Consider the following 25167-nt stretch of genomic DNA (forward strand, 5'->3'; position numbering starts at 1 on the left):
GTAACAGCCAGTTAACGTCTGTTATCCGTTATATTTATCAAATAAACTAAAATATTAAATAACCTAACATACTTAAATCAATCCATACAAACAGGCTAACAAAACATATAATAACCAGAATACATTGAGAAATACACACATTTTGTTACAAGAATTTCGTGGGTAATTACGTGACCTTGCCCTTGACATCGACTTGAGAAGTACAGTCAGATCCACTGCAAAATTTGCCCTTTCTCTCTATTGACATTGAAGTGAAGTGAAAGTTTATGGGAATTCCAGAAATATGACCATAATGAAGGACATGTATACCCGCAAATGGCGCGTAGTACGTTGACTAGAGCCATGAATGTCACTAAAGTTATTTAAGAGTTGCTGTACTTATAAACTTCTTGGAAAATGAATGCCACGAACGAATATTATGTTTAGCATAGTGGTTTGTGCATCCACACAGTGTAGTTTGTGTGACACTATCCGTTGTGTCATACAAGCCTTTGATGTTGCCTCAAACCTTGGTAGAATGCCGTGTTATCTATGGCAATACATTCCATTCCATACATTCCATCAATAATCTAATGTAGAGTAGTTCAACAGAAGAAATTCGTAAGATGTCTGATGAAACCACTTTCAATAACCAGAATTTGGTTTTGCTTTTCCAGAGTGATGTGCAGATGTTTCATGACTTCGCCCAGCAGTGTATTCTGAGAACGGACCCAGCAAATACCTATGCCAACATCTGAACTTTACACCACACTGTCTCAATGGACCACATAACACCAGCACATATGGTCCAAACTTATGACCAAACATTGCGCTAACACCATTGCTGATTTGCGAACGTTCTACTAGTCTTAATATACGTATATATACTCACAGACAGTAGGCTAATGTCATACATATAGTATTATTATAACAATTATTACTGCAGTGACAGGAATCGAAGGAATGGATTGCCAGTGATGTCACGGAGACTAATATATACAGACTCTACAAGAAATCGATGCTCTGTACATGTATGATCACATCTTTTTTCGCATTTTGACTAGCAGCATATTCAATATGAATTGAGAATAATGGACTTCTTATTTAGACAGAAAGTCATCTACCTATGCAAAACCATTAACCTATATGTATTATTGCTAATCGTCTATATTCTTCTTTAAGTTGTGTATTATTTGTTTGTGTCATTATCATAATGCATTCTTACAATGTTACTATGCAACAAATGTTAGATTTCTTATTTGTGTTGTTTCACTGCAAACTATACCACCTCTTATCACATGAAACTGTTATCACTTAATCAAATCTCACGGACACAATAGGGAGACGAGTAGTCTTAGGCATGAACATCCTGTTTTGTTACGACACGGCGCTCAGTGACTAAAGGTCAAACGGCAAGAGATGACGCTTCAGTGACAAAATGATGCGTGTTGCAATTCCAAATTTTGACTTTTATCGCATATTTCCATAATTATTTGGGTGACCACTTAGCTTGGTTTTACATGTGTTTGTGACCAGTGCCACTTTTGAAACACCTGGTTTCATCACGATTTGATTGTGATTCATAAACACGTGCCTATGATACAGCTTAAAAACTTAGTTTAAAACGAACTCTGTCCATAAATAATACGACTCCAAAACATGGTATTTAATGAAGGAATATCACCTTTTAAGTATCCATATACATTTTAATGGAATCCATAATTTTATATAGATGCTTACTTCTTTCACAGGATTTAACATAATTTCGTACTAGTTCCACTGAATTGCACATACAACCGTACTAGTTCCACTGAATTGCACATACAACCGTACTAGTTCCTCTGAATTGCGCATACAACCGTACTAGTTCCACTGAATTGCACATACAACCGTACTTGTTCCACTGAATTGCACATACAACCGTACTAGTTCCACTGAATTGCACATACATCCGTACTTGTTCCACTGAATTGCACATACAACCGTACTTGTTCCACTGAATTGCACATACAACCGTACTCGTTCTAGAGATTTCCACATATTTTCGTACTGGTTCCACTGAATTGCATATATATTCGTATTAGTCCTACTGAATTGCACATAGATTCGTACCAGTTCCACAGAAGTGCACGTTCATTCGTACTACTTCCACAGAGTTGCACATACAAACGTACTTGTAGCTACACATTTCGTCAATATAAAGTCATGAACAGTATGCTGTAAAGGAGTACCAACAAGACCCTCAACTAAATTTGAACAAAATAGTTTGTCGCAGGCTATTATAAATGTTATAAAGTAACTGTTCATCAACATTGATGTATATAAGTGCACATATTGACGCCGACATCATTCGAATTCTACTGTTTACGATTGGTTATCAACATTTTTAACAAGTTTGCATTAGGTAAAATAAAACGCCCTGCAAATGCATATATGCATCATACATGTATATAATGTATGTACATCGTATTTGTACGTTATTTATGCACATCAATAACGTACGTCTATACGTCATATAAGCACAACATCAATGACATACTTCATGGATGCGCATAGTGGATGTACGTATAGATGTGGGCATAAGCAGCACCTCCCCAACCCTGACTCCCCATCCCTCCGAACGCCTCAGCCCAAGCCTGTAAACTTACCAGATGTTTTGTTTAGGTGAAGTTTGCCTCTCCTTCCCGATTACCAGTAAGATATCCGATATACGAAAGATTGCAATATTCCGGATGATGATGTGTAAAGGTTTGTTTTAGCTGGTTAACCTTCAATGTTAACATGTCAAAATGAGTCTGTGCTGATATTGAAACCAAAATATAATTTAAATATCGTCACTATCAAATCGTTGTATTTTCTTTGATAAATTCTGTTTTTGTGTGCTTGGCCAAAAAAGATTGTTTGATTTGTAAATGTGACGTATAGTTCACTGGATATATTAATATATATCATAAATGTCTTTTACTATCAGTGTGTCTATTTGCTACTTTTCCGCTTTTTGCAATAAAAAAATAATTTATGCAATTTGGTCGTAATATTTTATTATGGAGTTTAGGCATGAATGACCTTGGCACTGCCAAGCATTGCTATGTTGTTATTTACTGACCAATTTATAATGACCAATAAATTAAATCCGAGTATTCCACCAGTCACGTTCCAACAAGAACATGGATCAGTTCTCACGAGTGGGTTTGCGCGATCCAGTTCTTTTTAAGAGCACACTTACACGTAAAATGCAGGTTCTGTTCCAAAACTTTCTGTGTTCACGCTGCCCTGAAAAACTAACATTGAAACTAAGATGCATTCACTGTCGAGGGAAAAGCTGGTACACTCTCTTCTGTCTGATGAAGATAAACGGGTATATGTTTCAGCAGTCGATCTAATGCGTTAATACTTACTTAACAAAGCGATGTTCTGTCAAGGGTCTTGTACTTATTACATTTGATGATCACATTGTGTCAAAACGTGCATTATAATAATGTCGTACAAATTGTGGCCACATAGGATCGTCTAGGCAACGATATAGGATTTAATCATTCTACGGTAGTAATTCATTTGTTATCGTTGAGTATACCCATATGAATAAAACAACTGACTTAAACGATTATATGCCTATTCAAGGCATCAGGCTATTAAAAAACGTATATGGCAAACATTTATTTTGTGGAGGCCATTTGCAAATTTGACGTACCAGCGGCAAATGATGTCAGTTGCAATTCTCTATTTTGACTTGCATTAAAAGTGTCCGTGCTTTCAGGTAAATAAACTTGTCTTTGCACGTGTTTGTTACGGGGCAGGATAAGCTCACCTCTGTGATTCATAAACATATGCGTATTCCAAAGTCGGAATCGTACAACGGACTCTGCTTTCAGTTGGATTTTTTCGTACGGTTATGGAAAGGGGTGTTTCGCATTATTTGCAAAAGCCATGTCAATTATTTCATAAGAAGGCTTGGGAGGAACTTTGTGTATACCTCTCAACCTCGTCATCATGTTTTTTTGCCGCCGTGTCATTTGTTTTAATGACTGTTGACATAAGCCATCCCACTGTATATATATATATATCTATATCTATATCTATATCTATATATATATACCTAGAACATAATTAAGCACAACCATATTTCCTTTGAAAACACTAAGCTTAAACCGCATCCAGTATTATTTTTCTGAAGAAGCACATTTGCCTACACATTGACATACTCATATTGAGATGCAGAAATGGATTATAGTATAAATTGTCAACAAAAGGCATTTAACTCACATTCATGTATGTGTTCAGGTGGACAATTGACTTGCCCTTGCTTGTGTTTGTGACGGATGACACCGGGGAGACATGATACGTGCACCTTTTCGCGAACACCTGGTATTATCACTCTCTGAAAGTGATTTATAGACACATACCTGTAGATCTAGTGGGAATGTTTTAGTGGAAAGTTCTTATAACTATGGATATGTTTCTCGTATATATAAAGGCAACATTAGGGTTAACATATTTTAGTTTCTAAATTAAGATCGACATGTGTCAAATATTATTTTAGTCATTATGTTCAATTGTTTGTTTTTTACATACGTTCTATTCCCGCATATCACGTTATTTTGCAATATCTAATTATATATGTTTGTGACATAATTAATGATTTATTAGTTCAATTTAGGTATCGCATTATTATTGCTCTAAACCAGACACGCTTTCGTTTAGCATTAGATGGATCATCAAAAGGTTCAAATCATTTTTTTTCATCATGACTGATAATTAATATAATCGGTTGAGTGGAGGTCATTGACAAGAAATATGTCGGGGCATACTTGTACCCTACTTTTAGCCCTGTAGGATAAATTTCCCTATACTGCATATGCTAATGTTGGGTGTATCCTTGGCGAAACACATCATTGTCCTGTCCAATTAACCCAATTAGCCTTCCTGGTGGACAATTCAGTATGTTAATATGTCCGTGTGTTGTGTTGTGCTTCTTGTCAACAGTGTGGATCTTGTATCGGGTGACTTGTTGCGTACCAGAAGCATATAAACTTGTACTGTCTGCCATTTAGGGCTCCCTATCCTTACTAAGACAAAACGCTACATTCATAGTCGAATCTATTCAACTCTTAACCGATGGGTGTGTAATATACTGAAATGCATAGATATTGGATTAGAACTAAACAAAACTACTCTGCATTTCAGAGGTTTGTTTAAGACCAACTGTACAACGTAGTGTTATTATTACGACACAACAACATATTTAAACATTCAGTGTACAGTTTCAGCTTGTTTACCACATGTCGTAACATAAAATACAGTCTGATGACTCGGCAGGATTTAGTGGTATCTGTGTCAAACTATGTGAACCATTCAAATTTGCCCACGGATGTTGCGGCGTTCACCCTCGTGGGCGGCAACAATTTGTGTGAATCTGTATAGAAACGTCTCCAGAACAGAAACATGCATACATTGAAACAAAGACACACGACAGGAACTGAACAGTATTTACTCTACCTCACACACTCACTTCCACACGATGATTTCAAATATTAACATTAACCATACAGTATGCAATAGGTTCCTCTGATTTTCTGTCGATAAAGATACAGTTATGTTACGAAAGTCATATTGTAAACTAAATGGGCTAATGAAGCATGACGAAAACAGGAAATAAACTCAAGGGCGATAATAACTGTGACAGCATCGATCTAAATGTCATCACCAGTGATTTCACGATACCTGACAATGTTTTCCTTTGTCAATTATTTCAGTTTATAATGCAAACTTGGTTGGAACTATAGTTTAAAAATAAACATGGATGATGTTGATCATGAAGTGTAAGCGATAAGGGCAAAACGATATAATGATCCAGTAAAGTGTGTTTCCCAGTGAGTAAACCTCCTTCATAACTTCGTTATTATGTTATGTAACTCCTTTAAAATTCCAATGAGTACAAAAGACCATTGTCACAACCTTCAGTTCTTCCAAATCTTGCTGTATGGCATGATAGATTTACTATTGTTCCAACTGACGAAACACCGCTTTCAATAATTTTTGTAAACAACATCGTATGAATTTCTGAAAAGGAAATATGTGTCAATCATGAACTATTGCAATAGACTCGTGGAACTTTTTTAGAATAAATCCATTCCAGTTTTATCCTGGTTTCCCAAGCTTCACAAGAATCCATATTAAGAGAGGTATATTGCAGGGTCCAGCAAACGTACGACCAAATCCACGCCAAAACTGCATGGGATGCGGGAGAACTCTCTATCCTTAGCCGGAAACCCCACAGGTGATAATATTTCTGAATATCCGTGTTAAAATGAGACATGGTATCTTGCTTGGCTGGTGGTGTTAATCTGGACTACTACATACAGACACACATAGAAATACATGCACTTTACATATGACTGTGACGTTAAACCCCATATCACTTCGCCTCGCCTACGTAAAATAAATAGTATTTATTGTCCTTTCTCCTCCTTCCCCTCTCCGTGAATGTCAGAAAATATAGAATTTTTTAAAACTAAACTGTACCAAATTAAAAACTTTACAATCCTAAAATTTTACATTTTGACCAGTTATCATTGTGGGCCCTCATTGCGTATTTAAACAGTAATGGCCACGTTTTGTTTTCAGATAACACCCGTTTTTGTGCAGGTGAATCGATCAAAATAATGTGCACAGCACTATAGTGGCAAAAGAGGTTTTTCACGTGCAACTGGTCACGTGGCCATAATACCGCACGTGTTTTCAGCCATACTTGTTAGCAGTCATTAAAAAAAGAAAAACATAAGAAAACAAAAGTCTTTACGGCCATTTGTCATGCCACGCCTTTCAAATGTGCAACGTGAAATTGCCATCGGCATATTACAGACGGGAACGCCCGTAGCTGAAGTCGCAAGGACGATGGGTTGTAGTCGACGGACTGTTTATGATTTACAGACGCGTCTACAGCAAACGGGTACCACCAATCTTCGGTTTGTTTATGGTAGGGCGAGGGTGTGGAGGCGCCGTCATGAACGTTACGCCCAGTGTTGTGTACAGGAAGTTGAGAGATTTCGAGGCGGAAGTGTCTTGGTGTGGGGTGCTTTCTGTGGCAATGCACGTTCCAGGCTTCTTGTCATCCGTGGCAACCTCAACGCTGCTGCTTACCGCGACCAGGTACTGGCACCAGAACTTCTGCCGTTTATGGCAGCACATGGGCCCGGTTTGATCTTCCAACACGACAATGCCAGACTAGACACATAGTTTGTAACAAGACATAATGTGGTGCGCACACTAATTTATTGTCTTTTATTACACGCATATTTTATATACCATTAAATATTAATGTAACATTTTACTAACATTAAAACAAAAAGTACATAGGGGGAATCTGGGATTTGAAGCTCTGAGCAGCAGATGAGGGCACGGCCAAGGGCTACAACTACACAGTGCTGTTTTATTAAGACTAGTGGTAGGCCTTATAGTAAGGAACATGCAGTAACATGGAAAAATGGTGGAATTTGTACAAGGTGGTGCCAGTCAGTGAAAGCAAACTATGTAAATGGAGCATTCCGAGACAAGAAACAGACTGTAAGTATACTGACATGACCTGTAAGTATACTGTTTTAGAACAATGGGTGGAGATAAACTGGTATGTCTACATAAAATGCATGCTTTGTCAGTTTCAACATTCTTTAATTCCTGACGAATTCTTCATTTGTCAGCTTGTACTATTTGTAGTTCCCATAGCTATCAGTGGATGCCTTCAGATGTTCTAGACACAGGTCTCGATTCTTTTGTTAATGGATTCCTGTGTGTCTTTACTCTTCTCCTCCACAGACCTGGGATTCAAGTGCAACCTGCATGTTAAACGGGAGAAACACATGTTAATACCAAGACGAAATATTTCATAATTCCGCATAACCATATTTATCATATAATGGGTAAGTTTCTCGGCAGAAAAAAGCCAACGAGTTAAAACGATATCCGCTGGGGTCATATGCGGATAGAGATGCAAATATCAAAGGTCAAGTAGGGACTACTTTCAGTGTTTACAAACAAACATGGCGTCGCCTTTGTCATAAGGCGATCGAGTCGGAATTAACCATTGGAGATCTAGAGAAACTACTGGGATAATTGTTATCATTATCAAAAAAATAGTCTAATATACTGAAAAAGTCAGTGTATAATGTAACGTAGCTAAGGCATTTGACAAGTTTTTGCAACTTTAGAGACATAAATTGCGAAACAATTTTGCGAGGGCACTCGACAAGCGGGATCAGTTTCTCTGTGCTCGTAAGCCTCTGCGGCTTGAAACCGCACAAATTAAAACAGTTGGACTTGGACGAAATAGGTTTGAATTGTTCGCTTGTTTCGTTTTGTCGCTGTGTGTACATCGGGACAGGCCGCCTGTCAACAACGTCTGTCTTTGGCCGTGACGTCTCATAGACTAGGGTTAGAGTAGCTACCCTTTGATAGGTAAGTATCAGGTGAGTAAAAAACAATTTGTGTAGGCAGTTGTTGTTTTGCATATATGTAGTTAAGCCACTGTATAAGAAACAGGTTTCAGTTGGAACTATACTCAACAAAAGTTCATGTGACACCAATATCTTAGTGTATTTTTCAAACAAGTAAAGTTTGGTTTTCAATATTGTAGTACATGTATGGAATCAAGTAACAAAAACGCAACTGTTACAGAAAAGCATGCATTCCATGCAAAAGTTGACTTGTATGCAAGCCCCATGCATTTCACTACCCAAGAATGGGTATAAAAACATGTCCGTTAACGGGATTCCATATGCATTGTTTAGCATCGTGCTGATAACAACCACTCAGAAAAAACAAACTTACGCAATTATTCAACATTACGAAATGCAGCGTCTGCGAGCCATTGGTTTGGTTGAATGAGGGTCGAGTCAACGTGATGTTGCAAGACAATTTAACGTCCACAGAAACACCATTTGGTGTTTATGACAACGTTGGCAACAGACGAATGCAGTCAGAGACCATCCTCGAAGTGGCAGGCCACGCATAACCAATAATCGACAAGACAAGTGGATTCGACCAACACACCTACGAAATCGATTCCAGCCAACAACAGTGACTGCAAGAAGTATCCCTGGCCTTCGACGAATACCATAACAAACCGTACGTCGTCACCTCAGATGCGCAGGGATTGCCGCCAGAAGACCCGCCCGACGTCCCATTTTGACAGGAAACCACCGTCAAGCACGTCTACAGTGGTGCAGACAGCGTCTACGCTGGACGGCCATGCAGTGGGGACAAGTTCTATTCACTGACGAGTCTCATTTTCACTTCAGCCACAGCGATGGACGGATTCGAGTGTACCGACGTCGAGATGAACGTTACGTCAATCATTGTGTCATGGAAGAAAATCGGTTCGGGGGCGGCAGCGTTATGGTATGGGGTGGGATTACAGCAAGACAGAGGACCCGTTTGATAGTGGTAGGGGGACAGTGCTACCGCGACGAGATCACTGGCCCTGTTGTTCTACCGTTTTTGCGTCATCATGGCCCAGGCATTACCTTTCAACATGACAACGCCTAGCCTCATATTGCTCGACTTGTTCAGGATTCTCTTCAACAAAACAACCTGAATGTCATCCCTTTGCCGGCTCGCTCCCCTGATCTCTCACCAATCGAGCACATGGGTGATGAGATGGACCGGCGCTTTCGACGTCAACCACGTGTTCGACAGACACTCCAGGAACTTCGAAACATGCTTCAGCAGATATGGACAGATATCCCACAGGACTTTGTGCGACGTCTGGTCCATTCCATGAGACGAAGATGTGTTGCTTGCATCGCAACCAGAGGTGGGCACACACGCTATTGATTTGTAAATTAACATTTTGGCATGTTCATGGTTTTTTATGAAATCACGCATTTTCTGAAGTCAGTCTGGCAAATGAAACCATTTGGACATTTGCAGGAGTATTCTATCTGTTGCAAAACGAAATTGTTTCAGATTTGGTAAAAAATGTAACTTTGCATTTAATCTTATTAAATGTCACAGGAACTTTTGTTGTTCAGTATATATTGGCTACTGTCATTGTCCGACTGAGAAATCACTTACCCTCTGACGTAGTATATTTTAATGGGTACATTCAAGGAAAACTTGCAATGCTTAGGTATAAATGTTTGTGAGAGATGGAAGATATTTTCGAGTACAGAAATGAAGAATGACATTATATGATAAAGAGGTCATCCCCAAACACACTCGCGTGATACCCTCAGTCATTGCTCTTTATCACACTTACCCGCTTTTTCTGCAGCGTAAACATAGATACACTCCAACAGCTAGCATAAGTGTCAGCACCATACCCAAAAGTCCACCAAGAAGAACCCCCAAACCAGTTATGTTGGTAAAAGATTGTGTCGATTTGTTGGGAAGTATGTTCTTGGATTCTGAAAATATATATCAGATTGACTCCTCCAAAACATTAAATCACATTAAGGTTATGACACAACATTGAAATGGCATTGCCAATACGAATAATCTCTTATGTTGTGAAGTCGGTCATACTTAAGACAACGTTACAATGGAAAACAAGAGTATCGTGAGTTCTACCAATGGCGCGTCGACAGCGAGGACCGATGTATCCATTACTGCACCCGTGAAGACATCTCCCGTCCATCACGTCACACGTCCGATTACAGTGACCGCAGTCAGACACACAGTTCACTCCGTACTTCCCTTCAGGACAGGCTAAATGTGAAACACTGTTGTCACATAAATTAAATCGGAAATTATAAATATATGAAACCAAATTGACTTCACAGCCACATGCATTTGACATACATGTGCACATATTGTTTTTCTCTATTGGTACATGGAATTGAATTTTATCCATAATGGATTAAAAGGTAAGTTTTGTTACATTTCAGTTGACAAAGGTGTTTCCTCGTTGCAGTTGATATATGAGATGAACTTAGAGTCGACGAGGACGTTTTGATAAGTCTTAATAGAGACAAACGTTTGTGGCCTTAGACTAGATCGCGAATTGTGTTGCATGCAATTATAAATGTTCATGACACAAATTTCAACGAGCATTACCAATACGAATGATCTCCTTTGTTGCGAAGTAGATCAGACTTAAGACAAAGTTACAATGGAAAACCAGAGCAATTGATAATATACCAATGGCGCGTAGACAGCGAGGACCGATGTATCCATTACTGCATCCGTGAAGACATCTCCCGTCCACCGCGTCACACGTCCCATTACAGTGACCGCAGTCAGACTCACAGTTCACTCCGTACTTCCCTTCAGGACAGGATAAATGTGAAACACTGTTGTCACATAAATTATATCGGACATTATAAATATATGTAACCAAATTGACTTCACAGTGACATGCATTTGACATCCATGTGCACATATTGTTTTTCTCTATTGGTACATGGAATTGAATTTTTCCATAATGGTTTTTAAGGTAAGAGTTGTTATATTTCAGTTGACAAAGGTGTTTCCTCGTTGCAGTTGATATATGAGATGAACATAGAGTCGATGTATACGTTTTGATAAGTCTTAATAGAGACAAACTTTTGTGGCCTTAGACTAGATCGCGAGTTGTGTGGCATACAATCACAACTTTCAACGAGCATTACCAATGCGAATGATCTTTGTTGTGAAGTCGATCAGACTTAATACAAAGTTACAATGGAAAACCAGAGCAATGGATAATATACCAATGGCGTGTTATTTCTCTGTTGAAAAAAAAGGTTTCTTCATTTCAGTGGATAAATGACAAATGCCGAAGTTTTCGAGCAAGGTTTGGCAAGTTCAGTCTTAGCAAAACCAATCGTTGTAGCTTTTGACTAAACTGTGAGTTATGGAGGTCACGGTTTTTAACCCACCTTCTTTGCATAGATCCAACTGCCACCCCGTCTCACATCCTTCTGGACAGATTCCGGTCACGTGGTGACACGAACTGTTGTTACCACACCTGCCACAGGCATTGCTGCAGTCGACACCGTAGACACCACCAGGGCAAACTAGGCACATCATACAATAAGTAAATTTACTTAGTTTAACAGGGTAAAATATGCAACCCAAAGTCAGAGAACAGCTAGACTACTGAGCACAAAAGGCAAAACAGCGGTGAAAACCACATGATTGGAGCACTGACGATTAGTGATGACGCCAGGTGCTCGCTGACAGAGTAAGGATATTCTGCTCTACCCAGTAGCATCTGCCTCTCACACCTGACATCTACAAAACGTAACTGTTTGTTGCCTAACGCCGCACAACAGTGGTCCTGTCGACAGGTCATGTGTGACTAATGCCATTGTACAAAGTCAAGCTATTACAGGAACCATAGTTATGACATAGTACTTAATAAACATAACGCTGCCATTCCAAAATGTGTTTTGTTACATGAATAACCCTTGTTCACTCATGTTTTATGTGTTTTTAGTTTTAATTGTATACTTCCTGGTAAAACTGACACTTAACAATTTCACATAGTTTCGGAAGGACTCTTACATTTTCACTAGTTCACAAACAAGTTCCAGAAATGAATTCCAAAAGTGAATGTCATATGCTGCCTTCCAGTGATTCAGCCAAAATCATGCCTGCTGATAATTAGACAGTTTTACCCTGTGTGCAGTCTGTTCCACGCCATCCAGCCTTGCATCCACCGTCACACGCACCTTGTGTCACATCACAGCTTGACGCCATTTTACAGTGTCGAGCAATGCATGACTTCCTACAATTAGGTCCATACCTCTGTCCTGTCGCACAGCCTGGGGGGACTGTCGTTAACGTTGACTTTGGAACTATATATAACAACTAACGTACTTCATAAGTTGAAATATATAATGACTCTATTGAGCCAACTGGAAATGACATTGTTCTATTTTGAAAATGTCGTGAAAGTTATCTGACGTGCAACTAGCTGAACATATAACATTGTGAAATTAAGACGAATGGTTAACCCTTCAGGACAAAAACTAACTTTGAGCAAGTTTCTAACCTCATCTGTTTGTATTGTTTAAACCTTAGTGTCCTAACAAAATTATCTTGGATCAAACATTCAAAAACTCATTGAGGAATAAAACTCTACAACAACCCTATGTATAGATGAGGTTGAAATAGCACAAGTTGATTGGTCTGTAGTATTAAGGTGTTATGATCACATTCTCGATTGTCCTATTTCATAAGATCTATATTTGCTGTTCAGCTTACAATGCGTGCTGGTGACCGTTTATTATTGATGTGACGTGAAACTAGCTCCCCCAAATAGTTTAGCCTATTAAACAATAAGCAAAAACGTGACTGATAATGATGTAAGATTGTGCGATTTGTCTCATTCAATATGACAAAAATGGATGGAAATGTATTTAAATATTCTCCAATTTTGGATCATACAGTTATAACTAAAAAAACATAATGACGTCTGCTAAGACGTATTTCGAGAATGATCCACACAATGAAACAGAAGTACGTCTATAGACTGTTTGGAAAAACGAAATGTAAACTAAAATTTAAGATGATAACAAAAATACCAAGGACTATGAGAATGCAACTAAAAAGCTAAAACTAAAAATATTCATCAAAATTCCATGCAAGATGTTTTTCAAGGACAATGGGGTTTGCAGATGAGTTTGTCGGTATAAGTCATGAGGTATTTTCAGTTTGGGACATAATATCCTAAATTTGGCAGCCAGCAACATTGTTTCTTTTAATAAGATTTGATTCTATACGGAGGCCAACATGAAATATATATATAATTTTATTTCATAGTATCAACCTTTATAGAATTATAAGTGAATCGCTATATCAGTCAAATCTGCCGGAAGTAAATTGAAATTTAATAAAATATGCTTACTCCACACTTCTACTTCAGCAAAGTCTAAAACAGCACCACCTCCTTCATTATTTGTTTCTGTATAGACGGTCAAGTAGCGCCAGGCACCGGAACAGTTCACATACAGTACATCCGGGATGTCTCTACCATCCGCACGTCCTGTGACAGTGTAGCACAATTCACCTTCCTTGGGATCAGGGGAATCCGTCTGTGATGTGTAGAACTGTATGCCTTTACGCCGTTTCATATCTAATAAATGTGAGTATTTGCGTTACACATGACATGCTTGATGAGACTGATACTTTTGTCACAACATGCAATCGATACAAATGTAAATATTAATTACAAACAATTATACATATCAAGAACCGTTATATTTGATTCTTCAATGAAATATTACTTACAGTCATACCTGAAGAAGAGTCTAACCAAGGGAGAATGTACCTCCATCTCGAGGTCTACCTTCCACCATGCATTGGGTTTTTCTTCCTTGGTGTGTATTGTCATTGACTCGTCATTACCATCAGTTACTCCGTCAACAGCTCTCCGGGAATATTGAACTCTCCTTGTACTGCTCATCGATGTTTCTTTATGCAGTGCAACGTTTCGGCCATTACCTGTGACTGCGCACACTCGCAATATATATTTCTTGCATACATAAAGAGTTAAGGACAACATTTTATTAACCATAAAACATGACAATAATGTAAATTATTGTTCTCCTCTATTTCTCCACCACACGTTTGCAGCCACCTGAAAAACATGCTTGTCATATAAGAGTCGACTAACCAGATTGTGTGGTCAGGCATGCGTATTTCGTTTTTGGTCCAGACTCGTTTATTTACAGACAGTAGTAATATAACTGGATTATTTCTAGGTGCGGTACACAAGAAACAAAAAATAAAAATAAATCATTTCAATAATCATATGAAAAGAATGTTTCACAGACTGTTGCTATTGAAATATCGAGTGACTATCGATGTTTTGAAGTTTTTCAGTTACAAGGATTTATATCGAAAATCCAGGTGAAAAAAAAATCGATCGAAAACAGCAAGTTCAGTTTTTTTGTAAGTCAAAATAAGGGAAGTCTGAAACGAACTATACTCATACGCAAAAGAAACACAAGTCGAGTATGCAGTTTACATGTTATTTATTTTCAACAGTAAAGACAAGAAATACTAATAGGGCAAGATTGACAAAAAGTTGACTGAAGACAGTTTAATGGATTAAAAGGCAGATGACATAATTGGTTTTTTTTCAAATGTTAAGGGCTTACACAGTTTCGGGTCAATACCCAAAATGTCAGTCAATACCTAGTGTGACCACCATTAGCACTGATCACTGCCACACATCTCCTGTACATTGAGTGGATCAGGCGATTTGTGAAGGCCCAAGGGATCCTCCTGCACACATCCAGAGCAGCTGTGTGTAGCTCATCGGCAGTTGTAGGGACTGGGCGCACATTGTGCAGACGCCTTTGAACCTCGTCCCACAAGTGTTCAATGGGGTTCAGATCAGGGCTGAGGGCTGGCCACGGTGGAACACGGATGTTGTGTTGTTGCAGAAAGGTCATGGTAGCTCTGGCAACATGGGGACGAGCGTTGTCCTGCTGGAAAATGTACATATGTTGTTGATGTTGTGCAAAAAATGGAACAACGTGGGGTCTGATCACTTGGTCGATATACCGCTGAGCAGTGACGCCGTGTCCCCGACCTTGACCAACATTCACATGGTCAAATACCTGCTCATATCATGACGCTAGGCCCATCCCATGGATCCCTTTCCACAACGTTTCTGTCAGCGAAACGATCACCTCGACGCCGCCAAATTCTGACTCTTCCGTCTGCATGGGAGACACAAAGGCGACTTTCATCAGAGAAGATGTCACGCCTCCACGCCTGATGACCCTGTGCCCACTGAAGTCGTGCTTGTCGATGCCGTGGTTGGAGAACAGGACGTCGTGCTGGTCGGCGACATCTGAGGTTATTGGAACGGAGACGTCGGATCACAGTGTCCCGGCTAATGTGTCGATTATGTATTCCTATGGTCTCTCGAGCAGTTTCACTTGCAGTTAGGAACGGATGTCGCTGGAGTAACGGGTAATCTGCCGATCTTGTCGAGGTGTGGTGACCCGAGGACGAACGCTCTGAGGAAGGTCATCTGTGGTCTGTGTTGCATTGTGTCGATGCAGGAGACGGTAAATTGTGGTTATGTTAACGTTGACGGGCAACATCTTGGACAGACTCTCCAGCTTCCAAACGTCCGATAGCCTGGTTTCTCTGAATTTGAGTTAGACTTGGCTTTGTTGAACAAGGAGTGGTAGGTCCAAGAATCCGCCACAGTTTTATACCCTCTACAGTTCGTGACAGTTCGTGCATTTTCGATTTCGCGAGAAATGGGTGCATGATACCCACATAGTCATTGAAATGGTGCGTTTTAGCGATTCGTTTTTTATGTTGCGTTTTTACTCGGGGCTTCCAAAATGCAACCGAAAATATTGATAACGCCATCAGGCTTCACTACATTCTAAAACTCGTATCAATTTATGGTTTCGTGTTTGTTACCTATTTGCGTAAAACCACTTTTCTTTTGCGTGTGAGTACACATATATAGTAAAGTCAATTGGAGAAAATTCAAGTTGAGCATCTTGGAAAAATAATGACAAAGCGTTTGTTTTTGACAACACTGCTCCCATGATGCATGTTGCCATAGCCATGGTGCACAACACGGAGCCTGTTGTAGGAAATATATACAAGTTCTTGATACTTGAGAGAGATAGAGGGGAACCAATTATAAGTTGAGGTAGGGTGTATTACCGAACTGACCAAGCTCTCGGGTTTCCATACCAACAAGTTAAGGAAAGGTCGTCCCAAAAACAAGCCGAGACAGAAAAGGATATAAGACAGCTTTCAAACAGGGGTTGTAAGGCGTTCTGTTTACAAGCCCTCTGGTTCTCCGACTTCTAGTAGAATTCTGGAGAAAATTAAAGACGCAAAGTTTCCCGGACTACATTAATTATTGCTCTCCACAAGATAGGATTTCGGTACACTGCACGTGGCGATGACCGAGCAGTTTTCAGGGGAAAATATTCCATCCTGTCTCGATAAATAAGAATCATTTCACTGTTTGTTTGTTTGTTTGTTTCAGCTATTTCAGGGTGTTCAATAAATAATCGAGTCTGGACCAGACAATCCAGTGATTGACATCATGGGCATCGATCTAAGCAATTGGGATTCGATGACTCATCGACCAAGTCGTGGAGCCTGACCATCCGATCCCGTTAGTCGCCTCTTATCATGACAAGCATAGTCGCCTCTTATTATGACAAGCATAGCCGCCTCCTACGGAAAGCATGCGTTGCTGAAGACCTATTCCCTACCCGGATCTTCATGTGTTCCTTTCACTGACTACATGTGGCTACCGTCAGATGGACTATAGGCACCCATGATACTGTCAGGTAAAGTTAATCGTGATGTTTTTCACGCCAGAATTCGTGATCTGGGGCTTATTGATGGATGTTTATGTGGAGAAAAAACCCTGGTGAATATCATAAGGAAAAGAATAATAATGTGTTCATGGACTGGTTGGTACATCTGCTACCGTGTTTTGATTTTGCAAATTCGAATAGAAATTCCGATGTATATGCATAAATCAGCAAGAATGGGCGCACAATTGGTGCCTGTGGGATAGCTACTTCTTGCCATAATGTATTATCCCCAAATTTGACATTGATGTTAGCAATGAAGAAGTCCAACATTTTTCAGGTATTGTTTTCTTAATAAACTTCAGATGTCATTTACTTTCGTGTGTTAAACATGTTTGAATTTTTTTGCTCTGCAGCATATAATTTTGAAGGATTGCAAACATTTTAAATCAGGAACACATTTTAAAGCATGCAATGCAAGAACTCCATTCACAAACACGACAGGTTGGTATAACGGTAACGCTATTTTTCAGGGCATTATCATTTGCAGAAGCCCGAGGTCAAGCAATATGTGGGCATTATCAAGTTACAGTGGCCCGCTCATTTTTGATAACATGCGGGCGGTTTAATGATAATTCTATCCATTCTAGCTATAAAGCATGATAATGATATACTGTAGACAAATTGAATGGGAAAGTGAAATTTATGTGTTATTTACTTACCCAAAGCCTTTATATTTGCAAACTGTGTGTGAGTATCATCAACGTCATCTCCTGTGAATGGGCTGTATGATTGGTACGTATTCCACACCTGTACTTCAGCAAAGTCTAACACAGGGCCACTGTGTTCATTGGCTGTCTCAGTGTATAGAGTCAGGTAACGAAAGGTTTCATCACAGGTAACGTTCAGAATATCAGGAATATCTCTGCCGTCACTCCGTCCTCTGACCGTGTAACATAGATTTCCGTCTTTTGGAGTAACAGGATTTGTAACAGAAGTATAAAATTGTATCCCATTACGACGAGCCTTGTCTGAAAATAATGCACTTGTTTACTCTTCTAAGTGAGTATCCACACGAAAACAATTTTCAGTAGGTTTCTTTACATTACAAAGAGCATCAGTCGGTGCCTGCGATGTATATACTATTGGGAATGACCAACACAACTCTACAAAAGCTTGGATGTCATAAATGTTCGATATTCTCTTGTCATCTTAACCTGATGGCAGTAATAGCCAGGATCAGAAACATGACAGTCGCCATGCAGTATATTTATGATATACGTGTATCATTGCAACGGATGTAAGCTTCAAGTTAATTAAATCATTATTGTAACAAATATTTAGGTAAAAGCTAAGTATTTGAGAAATGAGTGAGTGAATGTTGCCTAACGCCGCAATAATACAGCTATTCACGGCGATGACATTTTACAATATTAGTACATACACTTACTAAATTGATGATTTGTTTAAATTCAGTCCGCAGAATGTTAGCCTTGGTAACTTATAGAAAAGAATCTAAAACTGAACACATGAAAAGGTAAACCCTAAGTGTTTCATTCACGTTTGGCTTCTGTTGCAACTTCTAAATAGCGTAACCAGAAACTTGATTTAAACGATGTTGCAAACATCTGTGAAAACGTGACCCGACTCAGTAAATTATTTATACACTCCAAACGAGTTCATCTAGTCCAAAGTCATTAATCACAAAAATTCTAACATTGGACACATAAAAAGTAAAAACCTAAGTTTTGTTTTCAATGCTGGCTTCTTTCAAAAATTCTAAAATAACATAACTAGGAACTTCATACAATATGGTGCATGGTGCGAAAACGTGGCCCTCTTTATCAAAGTATCCATACACTCCAACCGAATATGCTTCATCTTTAGAAACGTATTGCTATGGAAGTGGCATATCATCGTTATGCACATCGTACTTTACAGGTATCAGTGGCAGTATGTATCAACTACTTATTTATCAAAGTACTGAAGAGACAGATATCTAACGCAACATTACTTACAGTCAGATCTGAAATAGAGGATGATCAGTGGAGACTGAACCTCCGTCTCAAGGTCAACCTTCCACCAGGCACTGGGCTCATTCAGCTTGGTGTGGATTGTCAGTGACTCGTTGTACGCGTCAGTCTCCCCATCTACCGCTGTGTGGGCGTATTGTACTCTCCTGGTACTACTCATCCATGTTGGTTTGTTTAGTGCAGTGTTTTGTCCACTTCCTATAACAGTGTGTGTATATTAGAAGCATTGTAAAAGAACCCAATGAAAATATAACGTCAATGATTAGTCGCTCATCTCGAGGTAAATACATCATGTGTGTTGATTGTGTTTGTTATGTTTGTGTTTTGTTGTTTGACGCAGCACTTCTGCAATATTTCAGCTATGTGAAAGCGGTGTTTGTTATGCAGGCTAATCAAATGTATACAATATATTCGCCAACAAGTCTACCAAGTTGTGCTTATGTCTAGCTGTAGTCTACTTTGTGCCATGTATCATTTAATTTCTTCTCATATTTCACATCTGTCTGTTTAGAGGCCGTTTGTACATGAAAGCACAATCATTGGCTCATGGTGGATTTTTTAAGAGAATATTAAAAAAGGACTTTGCAAAAGTAGTCATGGTTCAGTCCATGCCAAGTTTCAATATTCATGTGGATACGAAATAGATTTCTTTCTTTCTATAACCTCACACACCCTAAACACTACACTGATTTATATCAACACGATGACTTGCATGCTAACTTACCTAACGAGAGAATCACACACGTCCCTATTAGCCAAACGATGCACCACGTAGCCATGGGGGGCAGGTTATTGGTTGCGCGTCATTAGCTTGGTTCTTAGAGGTGCAGTCCCTTCCAATATAGTTTTTCATTCAAGATAGTGTTCCTGTGATAAACTATCGAAAAGGGAATACGGCCAGAAGCGCGACAATGCCTTGTTGTCGTGTTGACACACACGCCCATACTGTCCCACTTTTCACAACACGAGGGTTAAACTCCAAGTGGTCCTTAGTATCTCGTAAGGAGCTTTCAAAATGTAATTGTCATTGCAGTGTACCGCACTCAAATAGTTATTTGTTTTAGGAATGTTTTATTTCTATGATATAAGCAGAGGGGATAAGTTGAATCCAAGTAATCGCTTTATGTCTTTAATGTTATTTTCATGTGAGTCTTATTGTACCCGCACTTTAGCTAGTTTGTCATGTTTGGGATTCCTGTCAGAATAAATATATATGAATAATTCCAATACCATTTTTAAAGAAGAATCATGGTAGTGATTCCAAGATATTTTGCAGATTATAGGAGCACGTTCTTTCTGGAGAAGGTTCGTGAAACAAGTTAAGCCTTTTATGCTTTCGTGATAAAGTATGAACGTAGGGAGGGGGCATACGGCGATTTCCGCTGGAACTCATGTACAATTTCTGTGCCTCCGCTGTTACATCAGATGGCTTCTACTTGTGTTGACATATTTACGGTCTCACCAGATTGTAAATGCTAACTCAGGAAAGAAGATACAAAGTGTCTATTTCGCGACAGAAAAGGTGCGACATATGAATTTTGCATCTGTTCATGAAATTGCGTTCTCTATATATATTTGCCATGATTTTCTTCCACTTCCGCCATCTCACAGTTGTGAGGCTTAGAGGGAGGACGTTCATATTGAGGGCATTTCATACGTGGAACAACATATATCACACTTCTCTCAATTCCAAATGTGGAACATTTCTGAAGTATAAACACAGATTATGATCGTGTACATTTTAAAAAGAAATTGTGTTCCTTTGCTCTTCAAAATATTCCATGGTGTTTTAATGAATGTAGAACATTTCCCCATTTCAATATGAAAATGATACTATTTATATCACGGTTTTATTTTACAATTTGACAAACTGGAGTAACCTGAATATTACTTATCACTTGTCAAGTTCACTAAAATGTGACCAGTTATAATATGTCACAGATTTTCTTTCACGTTGAACTTCGCTATCCTATACCTTTATATTTCTGTACTTTTATACCAGTAGAAGGCTAAGAAAACTTTGACATGATGAAAGAATTAAAAACATGTTACTAAGCATTCATTACGATTTTTCTCTAATGAAAGTGTTACTTCTAGTATCCTCAAGCACCAATACTCAGCAATTTGGCAATTGTTAAAATCAAAAACTCTAATGAGATCTTGAGTACATGGTCACGACCGGTGTTTCTTTAGCTCACAAATCCTATCCCTCATCAAACGTCGTCTTATAAATTCTTACAAAAACCAAAAGGTAGGGTGCGGGGAATGTGCATTCCTACTTGTCCATCAGCTGGCCAACATTTAATCCCCAGCGTGTTTCTTCAAGAGGTGGGGCCATTTAAAAAGTGTTTGGGACTAGTTGGGTCGGAATTCACCAAACAGTGAACTGCACATGACTGATCCCACAATTGATACACACAATTAACTTTCCATCCATGTGCGACGTGTCAGCTTCCTGAAGCATGTTCAACACATCATCAGTGGCAAACACAAGTAGCTTGTCATCATCACCATCATTCACACACAACTGTACTTCCGCAATAGACAATTTGCTTCTGTGACGGTAGAGTCCTGATTTCACACTTTCAAAGTATGCAACGGTGGCTGGATCAGGCGCTGGGGATAGGGCACCTTCATACAGCCTCTTGATTGGTGTTACATCTGCTTTCGACCCGTGAAGATCCAGAGTAGAATAGGTCTTCAGCAACCCATGCTTGCCGTAAAAGGCGACTATGCTTGTCGTAAACGGGATCGGGTTGTCAGGCTCGCTGACTTTGTTGATGCATGTCATCGTGTCCCAATTGCGTGGATCGATGCCCATGATGTCAATCACTGGATTGTCTGGTCCAACTCGATTATTTACAGACCGCCGTCATATAGCTGGAATATTGCTGAGTAAGACGTTAAACAACAAACAAACAAACAAAACAAGCATTTTACTCAGTCCTATGTTAATTGCACTGAAAGAAAGTTTATACAATCATGTAATAACATGTTAACTCTGCTGAAGTTCCCGCTTGAACAAAAATGGATTATAACGTAAATTCAAGTATTTAATTGGTCTGTATCATTTTGTTGTTATCGTTTGTACAGTAATACGTATCTTATACTTCTACTCAGTCTTTTTTATTTACTGAATTTAGCGTTCATACAAATTTTATTTGGAACACAGGTGTGATTTTGTGCATTGAACATGATTTTGGATCGGATCCTGACACGACTAAGAATGACAGCACTAGGAAATAGAGGTTATCACGCGATTGTATTTGGGGGTTGTAAATATCCTGCATCCTTAATAGTGTTTATTCCTAATACAGGATATTTACCATCCCCAAACACACAAGCGCGATAACCTCTTTATCATATAATGTCATTCTTTAATTCTGTGCTTCAAAATCGCTTTCCCTCTCTCACAAACATTACCGAAACATTGCGAGTTTTCCTGGAATGCGCGCATTAATATTTATTACGTCACAGGGTAAGTGATGTGTCAGTCGGACAGTGACAGTAGCCAATATAGTTCCAACTGAAATCTGTTTCTTATACAGTGGCGAAGCAACATATACGCAAAACAACATCTGTTTTTAATTGCCTGTCGCGACAATCCATCGGTCTGTCCGTTAGAGTAACTGCCCTTTGTCAAAGGGAAGCTACTCTAACCCTAGTCTATGAGACGTCACAGATTTTCAGTATATTAGACTGTTCTTTTGATAATGATAGCAATTATCCCTGTAGTTTATCCAGATTCCCGATGGTTAATTCTGACTCGATCGCCGAATGACAAGGGCGACGCCATGTTTGTTTATAAACAGTGAAAGTAGTCCCTACTTGACCTTTGATATTTGCATCTCTATCCGCATATGACCCCAACGGATATCGTTTTTATCCGTTGGCTTTATCCTGCCGAGAAACCTACCCATTATATGATAAAGCATATATATGTATTTGGTTCCGTTTGATTCCAACAACAAAACTGGTGAATTTACAGCTGACACTTTCCACTTTGCAAAACGCAACCGATGTTTCACTATATCTGTTTACTCTTAGAACCGTATTATTAGATCGTAGCGTAAATGGCTCGATGCATTTTTAATACTACAATTTTGTTTCTTAATGTACCAGCTCTACACAGCACGAGATTATATCCATCTATGTAGAGGTGGCATTAGTGTTACTATATGTGCGAGACCTGTACACGTTATTGACAAACTTCACATCATGATCCAAGTACCTACTCAGACCTACTTAAAGAACTCGGACGGCCGCTTACAGAGACAATGCTCTTTTCCTGTTGGTGTAACCGCACAGAATAACTTGGCTGGAAAACGTTTGACCAATGTGATGAAGCAAGTTGTCAGAAATACCCATGCAAACAACTGTTGATAGAATAGAAAATGCGAGATCTACATACTGCTGCCATGAAAGATTACGTCTTTCGACACTTCAAAACGAGACAAGAAACTATAGTAGATAACATGTACTCGAAAGTATATACTTACTATGTCGGGAGCTGCAGTCTCTGCCACAAGTAGGAACATATTTCCCCGAGAGTCACACTGATTAGGGTAAAAAACAATATGCATGTACTCGCTGACTGAGTTATGACAAAAACCACACATTTACTATTAGAAATATGTATATTTATTTATCGAACGAGGGAATATAGTATGACTGACACACTGACAATATTACATTGTGTGATGTACAGTTTGAACATGCTTTATGGCAGTGTAATATATTGTTCAACAAAGTTGTAATTGTATTTCATTGTTTCTATTAAGATTAAGTAGAAGTTCAACACATTGTGTTTCAACAATAATTAGTTGTCAGGAATGTATTACCATTTAGTGTAAGAGGTGGTGTGGAAGTTACTATATTTGGATGCTTTTTGAGTCAAGTGTAATATGGAATCGTCTAGAACTGCATGGACTAATCCAGCATGGTATGAAACTTTCTAGAAGGTATTTACACTTTATAAGTTAAAGCATGACTCTCTCTCAAATTGCATCAAGACTAGCAGTTGTGTGAAGATCGTGTCTTCATCCTAGATGTCCAGCCAAGGACTATTTTGAAAGCTTGACCACAGTTGTTGTTAGGTGAATGTTACTATCACTGACTTTATTGCTATAACCTGCTATTGTATTTTCTACTGCAATTGTAATTGTACTGCCTTTTAATTTAAAATTTGAACATCCACACTTTGCAGTGATTTGTATTGATTGGTTAACCTACTGAATTTTATAGAAACATTGTTAATAACATTTCTTTGTTATTTCTTTATTTACGCTTAATTCTTAGGTAGATCACTTGGTAAACTTATTGTTTTACAGGCAACAAACCATATTTTACACTGACAGTAATTGGTCCAAATAAGATTAAAATCAGGTGCCAAGTTGTATTTCACACCTCAAATTGAACAAGCCTCTTCGCGCAGAAAACCTTGCAAATGAAAACATCGATCGTCTATACATTGATGAATATCACAATGGCTGGCGAAAACCTTTTAGAATTGTAGACGTTCGATATCAGAAAAAAAACCTCATTAAACGTAAAATAAACTATCTATTTTGTTGTTACACTTTCAGACTGAAGTCAATCATTTACGGTCAGTGACAATCGCCACAAATAAGCATTCAACGATATCACTTTATCATATATCAACATTGACAGCCTGAAATGTATTATCCCATTCATGCTTATTAAAAATACTTCGAGTATAAAGGATTTTCACTTTTCATATCATACGTTACAGCATAACGAGTGTGTTTACCTACATTAAAAACAATTTTTCCTGCCAAACTGTCCCCCTTCTCTTGTTCACCAGTCTGCTGCAAGCCCCAAACAAATATATAAAATCATATGTAAACTTTTGGGTAGTTTTTAATCATTAGCTATTTTTTTTAGTTTGTCAATTTCGAATGAGTTAT

The 25167-nt window shown here is 38.8% G+C and overlaps 3 protein-coding genes across 13 annotated transcripts in view; 2 read left to right on the forward strand and 1 right to left on the reverse strand.

Annotated features, from left to right (window-relative positions):
- Positions 1-3000, forward strand: part of LOC124128987 (receptor-type tyrosine-protein phosphatase epsilon-like) — a 116684-nt gene extending 113684 nt beyond the window's left edge. For all 8 annotated transcript variants that reach the window (XM_048399913.1, XM_048399916.1, XM_048399917.1 and 5 more), the window contains one exon: positions 657-3000. In XM_048399913.1, coding sequence (XP_048255870.1) covers positions 657-737 — 81 coding nt within the window. In that variant the 3' untranslated portion in view covers positions 738-3000. The remainder of the gene's footprint in view (positions 1-656) is intronic.
- The window catches only part of LOC124151046 (multiple epidermal growth factor-like domains protein 10), a 192372-nt gene that overhangs the window by 131684 nt on the left and 35521 nt on the right, over positions 1-25167 (forward strand). The window lies entirely within an intron of this gene.
- Positions 7233-23796, reverse strand: LOC124128989. Of its 4 annotated transcripts, none has more exons than XM_048399932.1 (11): positions 23740-23796; positions 19226-19438; positions 17930-18238; positions 14188-14406; positions 13805-14032; positions 12573-12752; positions 11832-11969; positions 11113-11238; positions 10543-10680; positions 10232-10379; positions 7233-7811 (listed from the first exon to the last, which is right to left on the reverse strand). In XM_048399932.1, exons 2-11 carry the CDS (start codon positions 19398-19400, stop codon positions 7727-7729), a joined length of 1746 nt encoding a protein of 581 aa, XP_048255889.1. In that variant the 5' UTR covers positions 19401-19438; positions 23740-23796; the 3' UTR covers positions 7233-7726. The 4 variants fall into 4 exon arrangements, with proteins under 4 accessions (XP_048255889.1, XP_046348396.2, XP_046348398.2 ...); XM_046492440.2 differs by lacking the exon at positions 23740-23796 and adding an exon at positions 19965-21998; XM_046492442.2 differs by lacking the exons at positions 11113-11238; positions 23740-23796 and adding an exon at positions 19965-21998.

This window comes from Haliotis rufescens, unplaced genomic scaffold (assembly GCF_023055435.1).
Source record: "Haliotis rufescens isolate VD_foot unplaced genomic scaffold, xgHalRufe1.0.p SCAF_2, whole genome shotgun sequence".
Classification (NCBI taxonomy): domain Eukaryota; kingdom Metazoa; phylum Mollusca; class Gastropoda; order Lepetellida; family Haliotidae; genus Haliotis; species Haliotis rufescens.